This window comes from Schistocerca americana, chromosome X (genome assembly GCF_021461395.2).
Source record: "Schistocerca americana isolate TAMUIC-IGC-003095 chromosome X, iqSchAmer2.1, whole genome shotgun sequence".
NCBI lineage: Eukaryota > Metazoa > Arthropoda > Insecta > Orthoptera > Acrididae > Schistocerca > Schistocerca americana.
The window spans coordinates 870,972,708-870,991,942 of record NC_060130.1 but is presented as its reverse complement, the minus strand read 5'-3'; the positions used below and the strand labels follow the sequence as shown (position 1 = coordinate 870,991,942).

General features: G+C 35.9%; 1 protein-coding gene across 1 annotated transcript in view; it reads left to right on the top strand.

Annotated features, from left to right (window-relative positions):
- The window catches only part of LOC124556363 (zinc finger protein castor homolog 1), a 326,012-nt gene that overhangs the window by 281,404 nt on the left and 25,373 nt on the right, over positions 1–19,235 (top strand). The window contains exons 13-23 of the mRNA XM_047130329.1: positions 592–841; positions 1,211–1,364; positions 2,388–2,576; positions 2,746–2,760; positions 5,151–5,354; positions 5,511–5,758; positions 6,353–6,552; positions 7,889–8,032; positions 8,646–8,801; positions 12,294–12,511; positions 17,545–17,677. Coding sequence (XP_046986285.1) covers positions 592–841; positions 1,211–1,364; positions 2,388–2,576; positions 2,746–2,760; positions 5,151–5,354; positions 5,511–5,758; positions 6,353–6,552; positions 7,889–8,032; positions 8,646–8,801; positions 12,294–12,511; positions 17,545–17,677 — 1,911 coding nt within the window. The remainder of the gene's footprint in view (positions 1–591; positions 842–1,210; positions 1,365–2,387; positions 2,577–2,745; positions 2,761–5,150; positions 5,355–5,510; positions 5,759–6,352; positions 6,553–7,888; positions 8,033–8,645; positions 8,802–12,293; positions 12,512–17,544; positions 17,678–19,235) is intronic.

Sequence of the window (19,235 nt, the reverse complement as noted above, 5' to 3'; positions counted from 1 at the left end):
AAGACTGACAAACTATTCAGCTCCTTATGATGGGTATGGTATTCATAGTTCCTAAAAGAAAGAGAACATTGCTTTTAGTTTTGTTTATAACACTATGTAACAATTCCAAAATAATTCACAAGAATTTCATATAGTACACTAAAAACAGGAAGATTTTTTTTTAAATTCATAACAACATACCGAGAAAAATCACATCACTCCAAATAATTATAAAAGTTTATGAAGGGTGCAGAGACATACTTCTGTTCATTTTGTTATGTAAGTGTTTTTATGTACATGCCAGTGTCATCTACAGCAACTTCAATCAAAATTACTTATGCTTCCACTGTTTTAGTTGTATTGTAGAGAATGTCTGATTCACCTAACACAGTTTTTATTCTCTGTTTTTGGCTAATTTGTTTACCTGTGATTAAGTTGTCATGTATGACATACGAATTTTTAAAACTGTTGGATTCCATAAAAAGATGCAGAACATTACTCACTTTAGAGTATTTGTTGCAATACAAGAATTTTTTAATGAAATTGTTGTTTATGAATCCTTTTCATGCTGACTTCCTACAATTTTTTTAAAACCGTCATATGTTTTAACAGGTATTGAAAGTACAGCAGGTTTGCCTTCAACTCCAGGGCACTACAGTATGTCCTCTCAGGAGCAAGCAAATGCGATGGATCTTAGTAGTGAATCTTTGTCCAGTCAGGGTACATGGCCAAATGAAGACTTCTGGCAAAAATATCTTGCACATTATGGTCCAAATGAGAAATGCATTGGTGGTGGTCAGTGTGAAAATATTTTTAAAGAACATTTCCACTGTGTTGCTGAAGGGTGTGAAATGAGCTTCAGGTAGGGGTTACTGTTCTGTAAACTTGTCATACTACATTAATGTTTCAGGAAATATGCATATTTTTGCTAATTTTGCTTCAAATCTATGTACCTTTTAGTAACAGATGATGTTAAGTGTAAAGTTAATGAATAAAGCCAACATTTTTTACTCTTATTACATTACTACTTTAAACCTCATAATTCATTGTATAGGCAAGAACTTCATAATGACAAGTGTGTGTGTGTGTGTGTGTGTGTGTGTGTGTGTGTATGTGTGGGCGTGCCCGCACACACATTTGTGTGCATGTGTGTAAAGGCTACAGATTCTAAACTTGTCATGTCCTAATTGTTATTTGGAATACTTCTGATAATGTGAAATTGTCAACTCAGGTCAATGGAAGGAGTCCGTGAACATGCACGTAACCATGAACAACAAGAGCAAGTTAGTGAAGCTTTCTATATTACTGTGGAAAGTGGAAATGACTGTCAATGTGAAGAAGAATGCCCATATAAGGGCAAGGACAAACATTACCACTGCACATGGGTAAGTCAGGTTTTCTCTCTAACCCTTTATCCCAATGTCCCTCATAGTAATCCCCAATCCTGTCTTCTGTGCTTTTGCATTGGAGCATGCCAACATCCCTGCATTGATAAAAATTTTTCTTGGCATCCTCCTGTCCTATTTAACTCTCTTCTACCCTATGCTTCTTACAATTCCCCGTTATACTCACCTCAGTCAGTATCACAATTCACCCAAGTCACGCTGAAGGATTAGGGGACAACTCTCTCTCTCTCTCTCTCTCTCTCTCTCTCTCTCTCTCTCTCTCTCTCTCTCTCTCTCTGTGTGTGTGTGTGTGTGTGTGTGTGTGTGTGTGTGTGTGTGTGTGTCACTTGGTTAAACAACATTGAATACTCAGTGAAATCTCCAGTTTTTTAATACTAGTAAATCTTCTGACACAATTTTTGTTATTAATGAACTGTTGTGCAAGGTACTTCCTGTTGGAACTCCCTATTTTATCCTCAGTGACTCTGTCATATGTTCTTTGGTACCCCTCAACACAAATAAATTGTTCTATTAATTGCAGTTGTGATAGCATTCTGTAAACTGTCCAGTTATAATTCTTTGGCTGAGCACAGTCATCACACATTCATTCTGATCGGGCTTCAATACATGTGTTTGTTATAACTTTTAAATAGGCTGTATTACAGCCAGTAGATTCTCCATGATCAATTGACTAAAAACATTACCTTTTTTCCTCAGGAATCTCCAGAATGGTTAGAGGGACTCAGAACATACAGTTAATTTAAAAATTACTCAGTATTGTAAAAGCTTTGTGCAACATACAATTCTCATTTTTTATTATAATCATCCTGTTTTGGAACTTAAATTATGTCCTGAGCAATTTTACTTTATAAATGTATTTTTGTTAGGTAATATATTTATTAAGTATTGGATATATTCCTGTATATCTTCTTCTGTGTCATGCACACTGTGACAAAAGACAGTTTATTACAGTCAATGAAGCGGGGATATTTCTAATGATATTTTTATTTTGTTAAATTCCAGGACAATTGCCGTGAAATCATTCTTCCATCAGATAAACCTTTCCGTCGGTTAGATCATTACAAAATGCATGAATATTCTCGCAAATTAAGCCTGACGAAAGACCCTCTTACAATGACACATCTGGCTACATCCATTGATGGCATGTTCCGCAGAAAGAGAGGAAGGCCACCAAAAAACAGAGTCATTGAGGTTAGTGATGTTTAATACGTTGTTTGTTATGTTTAATAGTAAATAATTGTAGTTACTTAAGATAGAATTAATGTAGTATATTAATGTTTGGGATACAAACTTGTTGTTAAGTCAATAACATTTTGTAATTTAGTAAGTGAGTAAAATTTTCTTCTCCCTTCCTTTTCAGGTGTGGAATGACTATGTAAGTTTCATCTCATATTTTAAATTTCATAAATATTAATTAACACTGATTTACTACATTTAATTTTTTCTGTATTTTTGCACTGCATGATAGTTGTACCTGCCTCATCAATGTAAAGCCGCTATTAAAATTCTGCCTGAAGTAACAAATGTACTTCTAGTATTCTGTCTGCATTTAAGCAACAAAGTAACTAAATTTCTTACATCTGCATGTAAATGGCACTCAAAAAATATATGTTTCTTGCCATACCTTTTAATTATTTGACTGGCTGTGGGATTTAATTTCCAAAACAGTTTTGTTTTCAGAAAACTCCATGACTTATCTGTCTAAGAAAAGATCAGGCAACAGCACAGCTACCAAATCTGTCTTATTCTCAAACCATGTCCTTCAGGCATTATATAGCAAATTTAACTGTACCAGTGATAGCGAAACTAATGTTTCTGATTGTAGTTCACTAATAAGGTGCATGTAATTTCCTGGTTCATTTTTGACAGTTTCAGCCTCTAATGAACGATACTTTGTTTGATGTTGTACTTACCTGACTGCATGAAGTATCTTGTTTAAAATAGTGAGAATGAAATAATATCTGTGAATTTTAAAGTAAACACCATGTATTGTAGTTTTAAGGCTCTGTGATTATCACTTTGTACGAAAGTAAAACAGTGGATATCTATTGCAAGTTGCTTGTTACAAATGATTAAAAACTTATCGTAGGTCATGTAATGTATTAAAAGGTGCAATATTAGATAATTTATGTAAAGAAATTTTCAGTCATAAGTTGAGAATAAACACTACATTTTTCAGTCTACTGTTGGGAAAGTGACTTTTAATTTACATCAGACAAAGTTAGCAGTAATAAAAGGTCCAGAAATGCTGGGGATGTTTTAAGTATGGTAGTATATCATGACAGCCTAGAAAAGGTGATAAAATCTGTAATGGAAAAAAGGTGGCACTGTGCATGAGGCAGAATTATCAGGATTTAGGATTGTAGGGAAAAGATTAGGTGGGAAGTCAAGAAACTAATAAATGGGCCCTGAGTCACAAGCGATGATGTACTTTGATTAGCTGTGGACGTATAATAAAACTTAAATTTTTGTAGCTTTGATTTTCACTATCTACAAAAAGGTGTTCACATGTCACATGTTGACATATCATGAGGGCAACATTAAAATTCTTGGCCTAACAAAGAGATGGTGTTGATAACAATGTAACTACATTTTTCCTATGTTGGTACAAGTGCACAATAATTTAAGTCAGATCTGCAAAGAAGTAGTTGCATTTGAACAACTTTTAAAAATAGTTATGTGTTAGTCAAATGTTAGTTTAATGTCCATGGAAATTAATAATATATTGGTTAAGGTTTATAAGAAGTCTGCTTCTTCACCTTTAGCAGTTATGAAACTGTTTCAGTTTTCTTGAAGATGATCCCAGAACTGCTTCTACTCTTGAAAGCATCAAGAAATGGTGCAACATGACGCTACATACATTAAAGCTGCAGTTAAATAGCTGACAGCCATAAGCACATCAGAAGAAAGAGTAAAATGCAATTTGTGTGAATAATTAATTACAAGAGAAATTTGTGAAACATGGGTACTGCATTTGTTGAATGCTGACAAAAAGTCAATGTGGAACTGACTTTATCATCAATGTTTGAACATTTTAGAAAGAACTAAATTTTCTGCTGTGAATAAGACATTTATCTACCATTTTGTAACTGTAAGTGAAAGGGAAATGGAAGCAATGAGTTTTAAGTCAGTGGTCCTGCAGAAAAGCAAACCTGATTTTGTCTGACAAGTGTTTTCTTGGATGCAAGAAGATTTCTTGTTATTGATAACCATGTAGATGCTAAAACAATATCTAGTGCTACTATAAGTAATATGCTAGACGAGGACTGTGTACTAGTTAAAAGAGATCCGATAGGATTGGGAAAACTTGAGGGGTTGGAAGTATAATTTGTTGGAACATTCACTCTATGACTTATTCCTATGACATATGTGGATATTTTATCTACAATTTTCATTGATTGGCTTAGAAATTCTCACCTTACTCTTGGAAGCCCATTGGAGATAATGTAAGAGAGGGAGAGATAATAAAAGAGAGGGAGAGTCCAAAGAGTTCAACACCCATGAGTGCATTTTTTCATGTTAGCTGAAAAGCCAAGTAGAGGACAAGACTAAGAAATGTTCCGGCAGTGCCATCAACCTGGTCATTCCTAATGTACAATATTAGAACTGCAGTAGCATCTCCAGATGTCTCCTGTTTTACCGAAAAAAGCATATTCATTTAAATTATTTGTATTAGAAATTTTCAATTTTGGTTTGAGAATATTACTCTCTTGCAGCATGCTATTTTTTCATATAAATTACATTAAATTACTTATTTCATTGCAGTTTCCCATGGCTCCTGGCTCTGTGATGGACTCACCACAAGCCATTTTTACTAGCTTCAAGTTGCCAAAGCCATCTACTACCCCTACAATGCCAGGATATGGCACTCAGCAACCAAATTTCACAGTATTAACTGCTGAACAAGTCAATGCAAATATTGCTACATCTCCTAGCAGTCCAGATGAGAGCTCAAAGAGTTCAACACCCGTGAGTCCATTGTTTTATTTGTACTGTGTGTTTGTGTGTATAATATCTGTAATCATTATACAAGGAGTAAATGAAGCTAGAACCTTCTCAGAAATTTGTAGTTATATGTGTGTGTATCAGTATCAAAATGGGAGTAACACTGTGTTTTCCTTCTAGCAGAGGCTTGATTTGCTGCAAGAAGGGTTCTTCTCATATGCTGAAGGGTCTCCCTGTCCTGATGCCCTTTGTCCATTCAATACAAGGGCTCAGCATTTTCACTGCAGTCAACCCAGGTGCTTCTATGTAACAGACCGTGAAGACATTCTGATAATGCACTCCAAAGACTTTCATGATAACATTGATATTATGGAAGGTTTTCTATTCTTTGACAGAACTGTGGACTGTCGCCTGCCTTCTTGCCATAGGTAAGTTTATGAGAATTTTAGCATTTACAGAAATATGACAGTCTGTGTCATAAAGTTAATCAGTTTCTGACAGAAGGGTATCAATATATCCAAAATGCATGAAGAAATAGCTTCAAGGTATCTTGATTCTAATTAGTTGTAGTTTAAAGCCTCAAATCAATAAGGTATTTAGTGACATGCATGACTTACCACATTACAACAGAATTGTATTCTTCAATCAAGTACTTATTATTGTCTCTATTCAGTATTTAATTAGTATTGTGTGATTTTATGCTTGAGTAAGGAAGCTATCTTCATCTCATAGAAATCGCATGATTTAAGGAAGTCACAAATATAGTTGCACATTACAAATAAAAAATAAGTTCAATCAAAATAGTTTACATGGAAAGAAAAACATTTCTAAATTAAAATTTAATTTTATAATCATAATTTTAATGGAAGATTATTTATTTTTGTTTGGTATGGAATGAAAACAGAAACATAAAAAGCACCACATTTAGCTTCACTATGTGTTACTTGATGAGTGAGTTGTTTGACTACAACTTAAGAGTATTGTTTTTGTTTCAAAATAATGTGTTTATTTCTTGCCAATAGCAACAGGGTCAACCGTCATTTTCACTGTATGAGACCTGGCTGTGGCTATTCCTTTGTACGTTATTCAACAATGGCTGTACATGAGAAGAAACACCGTTCTGAGGAAGCAGGGAATGGGGAAGCAGAACCTGAAGGTACTCAGAAGAACAATTGTGAGTCATCTCTATCTGTACAGAACCTAGTGAAGACCAGTGAAAGTGGTAAGTGTTGTTATTACCTGAAAGTTTTTGGAGTCTGCTGAGCTCCACACTTAGATTTCTTGCTTGGAATCTTGTTCAAATTTAATGTGACATGTACACCTAGAACATTATGTATGTATTATTTCCTTGCTTGTTATACATTTCAAACTATTTCTTTTCTCAGTCACCTGTAACAAACACAAATCTCTCCTTTACATAGCTGATGGCATTATCACGGGAAAAATTGATAGTAAAACAATTGATACAGCATGCAAAAGTGTACACAGGATGTTAGTTGAGGATGAAGAGGGGGGGGGGCGACGTGATTCCCATTAGTTTTATGATGAATTACAAAATAGTTTTGTGTTTTCACAACTGTAGGTACACCTGCTAGTGGTCAATATCCAGTACATGTAGATTTATTCAAACTAATGCTAAATTCATGTGTCTGCTTGTTTGGCAGGGCCAGATAAAAGTTTGGTTTGTGAAGTTTTTATTCCTGGTGAGGGAAGGAATGTGGGCAAAAAAAAAAAAGAAAAAAAAAAGTTATCTACTGTGTGCAACAAGCAACACTTAGCAAAAATGACCCATGGCATAAATGAGTGAAAGTTTAGCGTGTAGAAACATGGACGAGTAATAAACCACACATAATGGTGTATAAATAATGCACTAATATATAACTAGTCATTTTTCTATACTATGAGCTCTCAGCAGAACAGTTTAAAGTGAAAATTTAGTCTTTATTTGAAGCATTTTTCAGTAAGGCTCCTCTGAAGATAACTTGCACAAACAAAAGTGAAAAATACCTCGCAAAAATTAGAGAGTTTCAAAATTAGTTCTGTTCAGTTTCTCCTCATTTCGTTCTAAACTTTACTATAAATATTTCATTGGATTTTCCACTGACAATTCTAAGAAGTTTTTTGAATAACTGTAGAATGTACAGATTTGTGCTCTTACCATTTTTTGCTCTGCTGTATGCTAATTGATCCTCAAAGTTAGTGACTGAGATTTAGTAGCTGGTTAAATATTTGACAATACATCAGTTGGCCACTAGGCACTTTGGTCAGAAATGGCACTGCCTTGATACTGATTATATTAGTAGAATATCACACTCTTTTCAGCTGACCAATGACATTAACATCTAAATTTCCTAGTTTTCATTTAAACTAAAAATCTTTTAAAAAATGCAATAACAGACAGTTCTTGATTTATGACTGAAAATAACTGTTCATAGTATATGAGTGATCAAGAAAATTGTAATAATCTTTACATTCATACTGTCTGAAGATTTGTAATCTGTTCCTTGTTGCATGTTGAACAGTGCTGTGACACTATATTTAATTCTCATTCCTGCTAGGTATGTCACCAGTGCACATAAAGTCGGAGGTTGTCAATGAGAACACAGTCCCTGTGAACTGCAGCTCACCTGTAGAGCCAGCTGTGACACAGACATCTGCTCTCACAGTGTCTTCTCCAGAAACATCTTTGAACAGAACTACAGGTATAGTTTGAAAGACAAACCTGAAATTAGTTCTTCGGTATGAAAATAGTAATTCATTATAACTGATTATTGGTTGCAAAAATTTGTTGCCTGGGAAGGGAATATGTAGTTGATTTCAGGACTGTATGAGTGTTTTGAGGTCCTTCCACAGTCAGTTTATTTTTTTATTAAAACTATGCAAATAATATTTTGTAGAGAAAGGGGTATAGTATTTACAGGTTAAAATCTCCCTGCTACTATATTTAAAGCAGCATGTACAATTTAAATTTTTTTATTATTACACTTATCCTCTCTATGAATTACAGTTCTTTTGCACAACTAACATTAACAGTAAGTCACCCAATGCAGCACTTTCATTTTGCCTTAACAATGTCATTTTGTTCCTGTGATCATTGATAGGTATGACTTAGGTGAGTTAAACTGCATGCCTCACAAAGTATTTGGATTGATTATTTCCAGTTACAGAATTTGTCATCTGTAGACTTGCATTTGCTTGCAATTGGTGGTTTTGGAAGTATTGTTGACTTTTGTGGTGTAATACAATTTTTGATAAGAGTCTGTTTAAAATATATACTTGTGTTATCTGTTTGCCTCGGTTTTGGTTTCTCTCCAGTGGTGAAGGCTTCTGGGACTTTTTACCCGCTCTCTGCGTTTTCGTGCGAGCCGGTTGCGGGTGCGGGGGGGAAGGGGGGTGTTCCGAAATCATCCTGGGGCACGTGTCCCTCGTCCCCTCCAGCATCTGCATCCGCCAGGACCGTCAGTGTGCCAGGTGGGTGCCACTCTCCCATCCCTTCCTAGCATGCCCATGCCTAACAGTTTTGACTGACATTTGCACTAAATATTGCCCCAGGATATGAGCCATATGGACATTAACAGTGACAAAAACTTTTTTGTTCTAAATATTCCATAGTCCCCATATTATCCATCTCACCCCTTGAAATCTTTCCTGTGCTGTGTTTATGCTTGAGAGTCTTCTTTTATCTTTGTGATTGGGCAAACCAATTGTTTTTACTCTTAACACAATATGAGAATGCATATCTCATTAACCTATCCAACTTTGTGTTCATATATTGAAAGACAAGTTGAATTCACCTGAATAGCATGTTAGCAAATCACACAAAGTTATGCCGTTTTCAGTGAGTTTTCCTAGAATGTTTTGTGCTCTACCACAGGAAGCTATACTCTCCGTATAATATAAGACAAGACTTTACTAATTGTCATGTGGATTCTGATAACTGCTTCGTCATTGTTGTAGCAAATTTTTGTGGAATGACAAATAATATTTTTTTGTTTAATGAGCCTCAGATTATGTGAATTAATTGATGCCCCATGATTGGACTAGCACATTCAGAAATGCAAAACCAGGTCTGTGTCTGTTTTATATACTTTTATGATTGATGCTTCCATGTACTGGAAGAGAGTCTGCTGGAGTTGTTCAAGTAATGTGAACATTTGATTAAATTAATAAATGGGTTGAATATTATTTGGAAGTTTACATTTGCAGTCAGTAGTTCATGTTCTCTTACTCGCTGAGAATTCCTCATTCATCACTGTTGACATTTGACACTGTATCACATTTGCTGCCAAGACTATTCAAATATTTCCATTAATTTATAGGTAAAGTAAATGTATTTATTATACCACTTTTTATTTTTATGTTACTCACCTTCGATTCTAAGCAGCGCTATTTGTTGACCAACTGCTCAGCAATGTAATTGCATGAGCCAAAAATTAACTATAATATTTCAGAAGTGCACACATGCCCACCAGATTAAATTACTGCATCAGTGATAGTACACTGATAATACAGTTTAGAAACATTTGATACCTGGAACACTTTAAAGCAGCTGAGGCTCACTGTGTAAATATCAGTCTGATGCTTTGAAAATCAGAGGCCAAAGCTCATGCAAAGGCTTATAGTAGGAGAACCTGGGAACACAAACACATATTGAACAATTTATGAATTATAATAATTTTCATGTGGTTACTGTGACCCTGTGTGGAATACAAAGCACTGTTCCGTATTTGGAAAAATAGGAATCTCTGAAAAATCAAAACTAAATTAAAGTGATAGCTTACCAGTCATTTCTTCAGTGAATTACTGTCTTTGGATTTTGAACGTGCTGTTGATCTTCAACATTTATCACACAATTTATAACTATTTTGCAGGAAATGAAGTAACACCTGAGTCATATAATGAGAAAAACAGCTGCCTTTTGCTGCTTATCATGCAATGCACTAATTTGTACCCTTTTTAATCATGGAGTGTGATAAATGGCTGTGAGATGTCACATAGGTCACTAATGTTTTGTGGCTGTCATCAATGTAATCTATTAGATTAGTCTCCCAGGGCTTTATTCCTGTAGTAATTATACTTGCGCCCATTCGATGTTTCTGAGGATTTTCTCACAAGATGGGATCTATGGAACATGATGTGTAAAACTCATTACTTTGTCAAAATTGTACTATCATTTAGTATTAACTTTAGTTTTGTAGCCATCAAATCACAACATTTACATTGCAGTAAACAGCAAATTCAACTTGCATAAATGTCTTACATCAACCTTTGTAAATTGTAAGAAGATATTTCATTGAGTAAATTCATTGCTGTATCCATCCCAACTTTCAATATTGGACTGAAATAATAATAATAATAATAATAATAATAATAATAATAAAAAGAAAAACTGAACAATAAACTTTTTACACAAACCTAATCTCAAAAAAATATGCTTGGTAATTTATCTGTGATGTGTGAATGTTGTGACAGGCAGACAGTAAGTTGGGAACTGCATTTTATGGATTCTGCATACACAATGTGCATACTCTGGGTTCCAAGAAAATTTATTAAGACTGTTTAGGTTGAGTGTCACTCTCTGGCCCCAGGATAATGTTAAAAGTATAACTAAAACATATTTTATGTCCCAATGCTTTTGCATGCTCTGAGCTTTTATTTTTTTCCATTGTGGTGTTACATACATTTCCGGTTTTACGTCTGTGTTTTCTATATTATTTTCTCTTTACGTATGCTTTTTACCTCACCTTGTAGCCTTTACATAAGCTTTCTACCTCATCTTGTAGCCTTTACATATGCTTTTTACTTTATCTTGTAGTCTGGTTGAATGACGATGTATGTCTGCTGTGTATTTTTTAGTGTCCGGTGATTCTGTGTAGAATGAGAAAAAAGTTGTCTTCACAACATTTTATAGTGATGACCATAATTCTAGTTTTGATTACTGACATAGGGAGCCTTTGTAGTACCCCACATTCAAAAATTATTGTAGTGTATGGTGGACAGAAGATACAGGTATTACTTGTCTACTACATATAATGAACTAGAATGACACTGTAGTTGATATGAAGAGAGAAATAGTATCATATAATTAATTAGGGATGTGCTTTTCTAGCCCTGTGTTCAGAATTGTTGCACAGGCTCAAAGTAACATAAACTGGATAGTAGAAAAACCAAATCATTAGTTGCAGAATATTATATTACAGTCCATCAATCCCTTTGGAGAGTATGGCTTGCTTTTTTAAGTTGGGCCAATAGTTTTTTTATTAGGAACTACTGTTATTTCCATTGTGTGTTGAGACAATATGTAATAGTTCATACTATTCCCAAATAAAAGTAGCTAGATTATTTTCACAAAAAGAATGGTCAAAATGTGATATGGAAATTGCTTGTGGCAAGTCTTTAATGATAGCAGCTTATCAAAGAATCCATTGCAGTGGATTTCCTGGAAAGGAGTAAGAGAACCGTTATTAATCTGAAGAATGTTGTTGAAGAAATTCATGACTTAAATATTTTTGCATTGTTGTAAAGTGTGTATCAATGATGAAAGTAATATTGAAACGGGGAATGATTGACGCAGTGATGGTGTTCCAACCAAAAGTACTTATTGTTGTAAATAATTTTGCCATATATAGCATGTTGTGCAAAAATATAAAACTACATTTAGTGTAAAAAGAAGGGAACACAGAGTATATTTGTAATTATGGGTAAAAATTGAGTCACTGAAATAATGCATCATATACTGAATAAAAGATGTAGTCCTTAGCAAAGATTTGGTCTGTAGCTTTTAAGATATTTAAAATTTTTCATCAAGAAAAATGCTTATTGGATTGCCTGCAGAGACTTAAAAAATTAAATATTTATCATTATAGATTAGATTAATGCAGTGAAAACTACTCACTTTACAGAAATTATTTTTTTCTGTTTACAAGTTAAGTATTGATTATTGACTGTACACTCTGTCAACAGATACTACAAAGGGTGAACCCTGCTTTGGAGCTGATACATCAGCGCAGCAGTCACTGACAAGACTTCTGCAGCAGCCACAGATTATGCAGGAATCGCCACCTCGTCCTGACTGGATGCTTCCAGAGCGGCATGTACGTTACGGTCCTGAAAAATCATGTAGTCGGCCATTCTGTAAGCTGAAAAGAAAGGAACACTATCATTGCAATGCATGCAATCAGGTAACTCAGTGTCCCACACAGTACTTGATTATTTGCCTTTGACATAGTCCATCCTAAAAAAAGAGAAAAATCATGAATCACATCTCTCCCAAAAGTTACGAACACCTTTAAATGACAAAGAAGAGACACTCATTATTCAGAATGTTTAGCTGTTTTCTGTGCGTAGCTTCTGAAAAATATTATATCTTAGGTGCCATTTCAGGATGTAGTGCCATCTAACCCTTTGAATCTGTCCAATCAAGTTGTGTAAGTGACCAGTGTCATTTATTAGTTGAAATCATTTATTTTTGAATTTTTCGTTGTATCACATAATTTTTGATGGATTCACATCAGCATCACTACAGATGTCAGAAGCTGAATAGTAAATTATTTTGGTCTTTACACTTATCACACTGAGTTCTCAAGCCTTTATATTTTCTTAATTTGCTCTTAGATTGCACTTGTGTTCGTGCACAACTAGGGTGATATGAAATAAAAGCTTTCATGGCTGCACTTTGTTTTTCTTCAAGAACCTACTTGTGGGTCCATAACCCTTCATTAAAGAATCAGTACAGTTCATCTGTCCCTTTCATGTTGTGACTTCTACATATAAATCATCTGTCTGACTGAGAGGAAATGATTTGCTAATATCATTCAATATTGAATTACACTACTGGCCATTAAAATCGCTACACCAAGAAGAAATGCAGATGATAAACAGGTATTCATTGGACAAATATATTATACTAGATGTGACATGTGATTACATTTTCACGCAATTTGAGTGCATAGATCCTGAAAAATCAGTACCCAGAACAACCACCTTCGGCCGAAATATCGGCCTTGATATGCCTGGGCATTGAGTCAAACAGAGCTTGGATGGCGTGTACAGGTACAGTTGCCCATGCAGCTTCAACACTATACCACAGTTCATCAAGAGTAGTGACTGGAATACTGTGACGAGCCAGTTGTGCGGCCACCATTGACCAGACGTTTTCAATTGGTGAGAGATCTGGAGAATGTGCTGGACAGGGCAGCAGTCGAACATTTTCTGTATCCAGAAAGGCCCGTACAGGACCTGCAACATGCGGTCGTGCATTATCCTGCTGAAATGTAGGGTTTTGCAGGGATCGAATGAAGGGTAGAGCCACGGGTCGTAACATATCTGAAATGTAATGTCCACTGTTCAAAGTGCCGTCAATGCGAACAAGAGGTGAACGAAACGTGTAACCAATGGCACCCCATAGCATCACGCCGGGTGATACAACAGTATGGTGATAACGAATACATGCTTCCAATGTGCGTTCACTGCAATGTCGCCAAACATGGATGCGACCATCAAGATGCTATAAACAGAACCTGGATTCATCTGAAAAAATGATGTTTTGCTATTCGTGCACACAGGTTCGTCGTTGAGTACACCATCACAGGCACCCGTGTCTGTGATGCAGCGTCAAGGGTAACCGCAGCCATGGTCTCCGAGCTGATAGTCCATGCTCCTGCAAACATCATCTTACTGTTTGTGCAGATGGTTGTTGTCTTTCAAACGTCCCCATCTGTTGACTCAGGGATCGAGACATGGCTGCACGATGCGTTACAACCATGCAGATAAGATGCCTATCATCTCGACTGCTAGTGATACAAGGCCGTTGGGATCCAGCACGGTGTTCCGTATTACCCTCCTGAACAAACCAATTCCATATTCTGCTAACAGTCATTGGATCTCGACCAACACGAGCAGCAATGTCGCTATATGATAAACCACAATTGCGATAGGCTACAATCTGACCTTTATCAAAGTCGGAAATATGATGGTATGCATTTCTCCTCCTTACACAAGGCATCTCAACAATGTTTCACCAGGCAACGCCGGTCAACTGCTGTTTGTGTATGAGAAATCAGTTGGAAACTTTCCTCATGTTAGCACGTTGTAGGTGTCGCCACTGGTGCCAACCTTGCGTGAATCCTGTGAAAAGCTAATCATTTGCATATCACAGCATCTTCTTCCTGTTGGTTGAATTTCACGACTGTAGCACATCATCTTCATGGTGTAGCAATTTCAATGGCCAGTAGTGTATTTATAGGAATATTTGCATGTTCATTGGAACCCTCCTTTAACTGACAATGCATGCTTGCACCTTGTAATAATATTGTGGAATAGAAGTTTTATGCTGTAATTAGAAAAGTCTGATTATTTTAATTTATTAAGAAATTTTAGAGGCTTATTGTCCTCTCCCAGAATTTGTCTTCATAATACCAGGCATGTATAGTGCACATAAATATTAGTTTTAGGAAACTAATTTTGTGGACTAAAGAGGAATGAGAGAACAAATGACCCTTTCATTCTGGTAGGAAATCATATGTGAACGTAAGATGTGTGAGAATAAAAGGAAAATTGGATGTAAATCACATAGAAAATTTCCATTGCATTAGAAGAGTTAAACATTCTCAACAGTAAAAGGCACAGGTATTGTATTCTGTATTGTAAAAGAGATTTAAATCCCAGCACCACATTTACAACAAATAATATTGTCCCTACCAGTCTGTGGTTCTCTACTTTCAGTTGTGCCTAATGTTATGTTCCTTCTTTTCAACATCAGGAAGAACAATGCATTTGTTGAGTCTTCTGTGATTGTTATCTGTATCATTATTAACAGTTTTTTGTATGTATTTTTACACTTTTATTGTAAAATTCACTAGTTGGGAATGATCAACTTCTGTATCATTCTTCATGCAATACGTTTGGAGTAGTTGCCTCTGCTGCATATCTCTTATAATCTTTTCCAGTTCATTATTTTCTTTATCGCTATTCTTTTTCAGAAAAATATCAACTAACATGTCTCCTAAGGAATAAATACCACTTTTCATAAAATGACGTCTGCACTTCTTTGAGCTTTCCCAAGCTTGGATAGCCTGTGCACATGATATTAATCATTACATGAAGATATGGACATCAGGAGGCAGATCTTGCAACTTGGCTTTCTCCTATGCTGGCAAATAGAACATAAAATATACGTCCTTCCATTGCAAAAGTGTGTTGACAAAAATAAAGGATCACATCTTCACAGCAGTCCCCACTGTGCATGTGTTCACATTGTCCAAAATGTTGAAAGAAATTGAGTATGGAGTTGAAGCCTGAATTGTGAACCATGACACATGTATATACATTTTGCGTTAGTACTCAAAAACTGAGTGCCTGTTTAATTTAAAGTTTAGAGACCCATGGAGAAATATTTTAGCACTTATCTAGCACATTATTTTTAAATTCAGAAGAACACTGTGAAACACACTGTACACACTTTTCCCAGTCAGAGTTTTCTATGTAGAAACACCATTAATTCCATACGTGACAGTGTCTGGTACAGGATACAGTATCGATATCTGATCTTTATTTTTTATACGAGGGCTATCCACAAAGTACATTATGTTTTGGAATTAAAAATAAATAAAGTATTGGAAATTTTTTTTATTATATACAGATGAAAGCCACACTTAAATACTACTTTTCTACATAGTTGCCATTTAAATGAAGGCACTTATCAAAGCGATGGACGAGCTTGGAAATTCCTTCATCGTAAAATTCGGCCGTTTGCGCCTTCAACCACGTGGTTACCTCTTCTTGAAGCTGTGCGTCATCATCAAAATGCTGCATAGCCAACCACTTCTTCATTGCTGGGAATAAGTGGAAGTCGCTCGGTGCCAGGCCGGGACTGTACGGCAGATGAGGAAACAACTCCCACTTAAAAGATTCGAGAACTTCACGAGTGGCATTTGCCGTGTGGGCCCGGGCGTTGTCGTGAATCAGCAAGATCTTTGAGCCCAACTTTCCCCTGCGCTTGTTTTGTATTGCTCTTCTGAGGTTATGCAGAGTTTGGCAATACCTTTGAGAGTTTATTGTAGTGCCTCTTTCCAGGAAATCTACAAAAATCACACCTTTTCTGTCCCAAAAGACAGTCGCCATCACCTTCCTTGCTGACATTGTCTGCATGCATTTCTTGGGTTTTTGGGGGGAATTTGTGTGCCCCCACTGCATTGACTGCAATTTTGTCTCGCAGTTCACATGCTTAACCCATGTTTCATCACCAGTAACGATGCGATCGAGTAATGAGTCGCCATCTTTCTCGTAAGCGTCCAAAAACGTTAACACTGCAGCCATTCGCTGATTTTTGTGAATCTCTGTCAAGATGTTTGGTATCCATCTCGCACAAGACTTGTGGTAACCAAGCTTTTTGGTAATGATTTCGTGCAAAAAACTTCGTGAAATTTGTGGAAAACTCATAGAGAGTTCCGTTATTGTGAAATTACAGTTTTCACAGACCGCGGCATCAACTTTTTTGACAAGTTCGGCAGTCACTGTGCTGGGTCTTCCACTTCGCTCTTCGTCGTGAATGTTGGTTCAGCCATTTTTAAATTTTATGACCCATTGACGCACTCCACCTTCAGTGATTATGTTGTCCCCATACACTTCACAAAGCTGCCGACAGATTTCTATTGGTGTACGGTTTTTTGCAGTCAGAAACCTTAGTACAGCATGCACTTCACACTTTGCGGCATTTTCAATTAACGCTGACATTTCAAACTGTCACAGTAACTCAACGGAGTACAGCACGAACCTCTCACTAGCACGGCAGGATGCTGACTGAGCAGCGGAATGCCATGACACCAAGATGGCGGTGCTAGCCCTGCCCCTAATGGACACAAACAAAAATTAATATACTTTGTGGATAGCCCTCGTATTTTTGTTATTTATTTACTTGTTGTTCTCCATTGTTCTCATGTTTCTTCCACTTGAGCTGAAGGTAATGGAAAAAACAATTTCTGTCAAAACAATGCAGTTATCAGCACATTTATATTATGTAACTACATACTCTTAAATCCTAAACACACTACATACATACATAACATATGTTTTACATACTCTTATTTCACTAATCAGGTGCATTTTCAATTTTATTTTTTGTTTATTTGATGCTTGTATGTACATTCAAATGAAGTATTTGTTAATAAATTTATTAATAACTGAAATTAATTATTGTTATTTTTATTTGCATCAGGCCTTTTCTGAACTGGAAAGACTTCGACCTCACATAGCGAAGCACAGTTCGGGAGCACTAAGTCCCTCTGTCATCAAGAAAGAAGTAGAAGACAACAACAATGAAGAAAGTAGTGACTCGGGAATCAATTCAGGTAATATTCACAGCACTGGAATATTATAAAAGTGCTAAAATAATTCTGCTGTTTTCATTTACTTTCATGACTTTATGTAATTGACTCTGATTTTTAAATTAAATATTATCAGTTTTTTTTTTTATCCATGCTTAATGGAACAAACATTGTGTGTACTTATCATGACCATGTGGCCCCTTAATTTATCCACATAAATAACTACACATAACATCTGAACGTACAAAATTAACTTTTATTCGTGAAAGTTAAAATACAGGAGCATTCAGCAAAACGCATAGAACCTACAAGTGACAGCAAAGGTAAAAATACACATCAGAGAGGTCACATGTAAGAACCACTGATCTCATAACACACAAGCACAAAAAGTGCATCACTGCCATGCAGCCTTCCCCCCATAGTGTTGAACATCATGAATGTCTTGATGTTTGAAATTGAGCTGGCAATTGGCTGTTGTGTGGGCCAGATCCTGTGGTGGCATCAGAGCTGCCAGTTGCAGGACAGATGTATCTGCTGGTTGTGCATCGGTGTCAGTCAATGTCCTGGAAGTGTGATACAGTGCAGTTCTGAAGTGTGCATTGAAACAGGTTGTGATGGTGATGATATTTATATGGAATAATTTTATACTGTTGTAGTCACTTTTACCAATATTTTATTAGCACAATGCATTTCGGCAGCCTACTGCCGTCATCAGGAGCATTATACAGTTACTTATACATCAGCTGATAGGTTATGTACATCGGCTGTGTGTGCCAGTGGGGTTAAGAACTGAAAAACAAACCTTTGTAGATGTAGATGTAGATGTAGATGTAGATAAATCTGTTACAGTGTGTACATAATGTGAATAGCATAATTTGGTTATGTATATTAATACATTTACTTACACTTTTGTTGACGATTTCATTTTATGGCACACAGAGCACAGTAACAGGTAAATCACAACTTAGCATTTTCATAAACATCTGTTTACAACTTTCCAAAGCATTTTAAAATCTAAGATAAACTACTTACAATTTCAAAGACAGTAATGTGTACCTCTAGTGAAGATGCAAACTTTTATCTAGACTTGTCAGCAATATGGAGAATGTTACATGGATACTTAATGAAAACTATTCTGTCAATGAAATAAACGTTTAATGTTGGAGAAGTTTTTGAAGAAGTTAACATTATTACTTTCAAGCTTATCATTTAATAATACATCTCCATGTGCTGTGCCATGAATGAAGATTTCCAGTTCTTCATATAACTCCATTTAGTGTCCCTTATTCTTTTTATGTAATATATGAAGATCATTCACAATATCATGGAATGGGCAGCCTGTATCTTTTATGTGGGTGGCTATTGCTGATCTGTTATAATTGTTAATGTGGTAAGCATTTATATGTTCATTATATCTTGTTTGGAAATCTCTCCCAGTTTGGCCTGTATAAAGGGATCTGCAGGTATTACATACTATTTTGTAGATGCCTGATTGTGAGTGTTTATCAGTCTGTATGTGTGTATATGGTGTCTCAGTGTGTGTTGCAGATTGTTGTGTGTTGTGTGGTCTGAAAATGTTTGC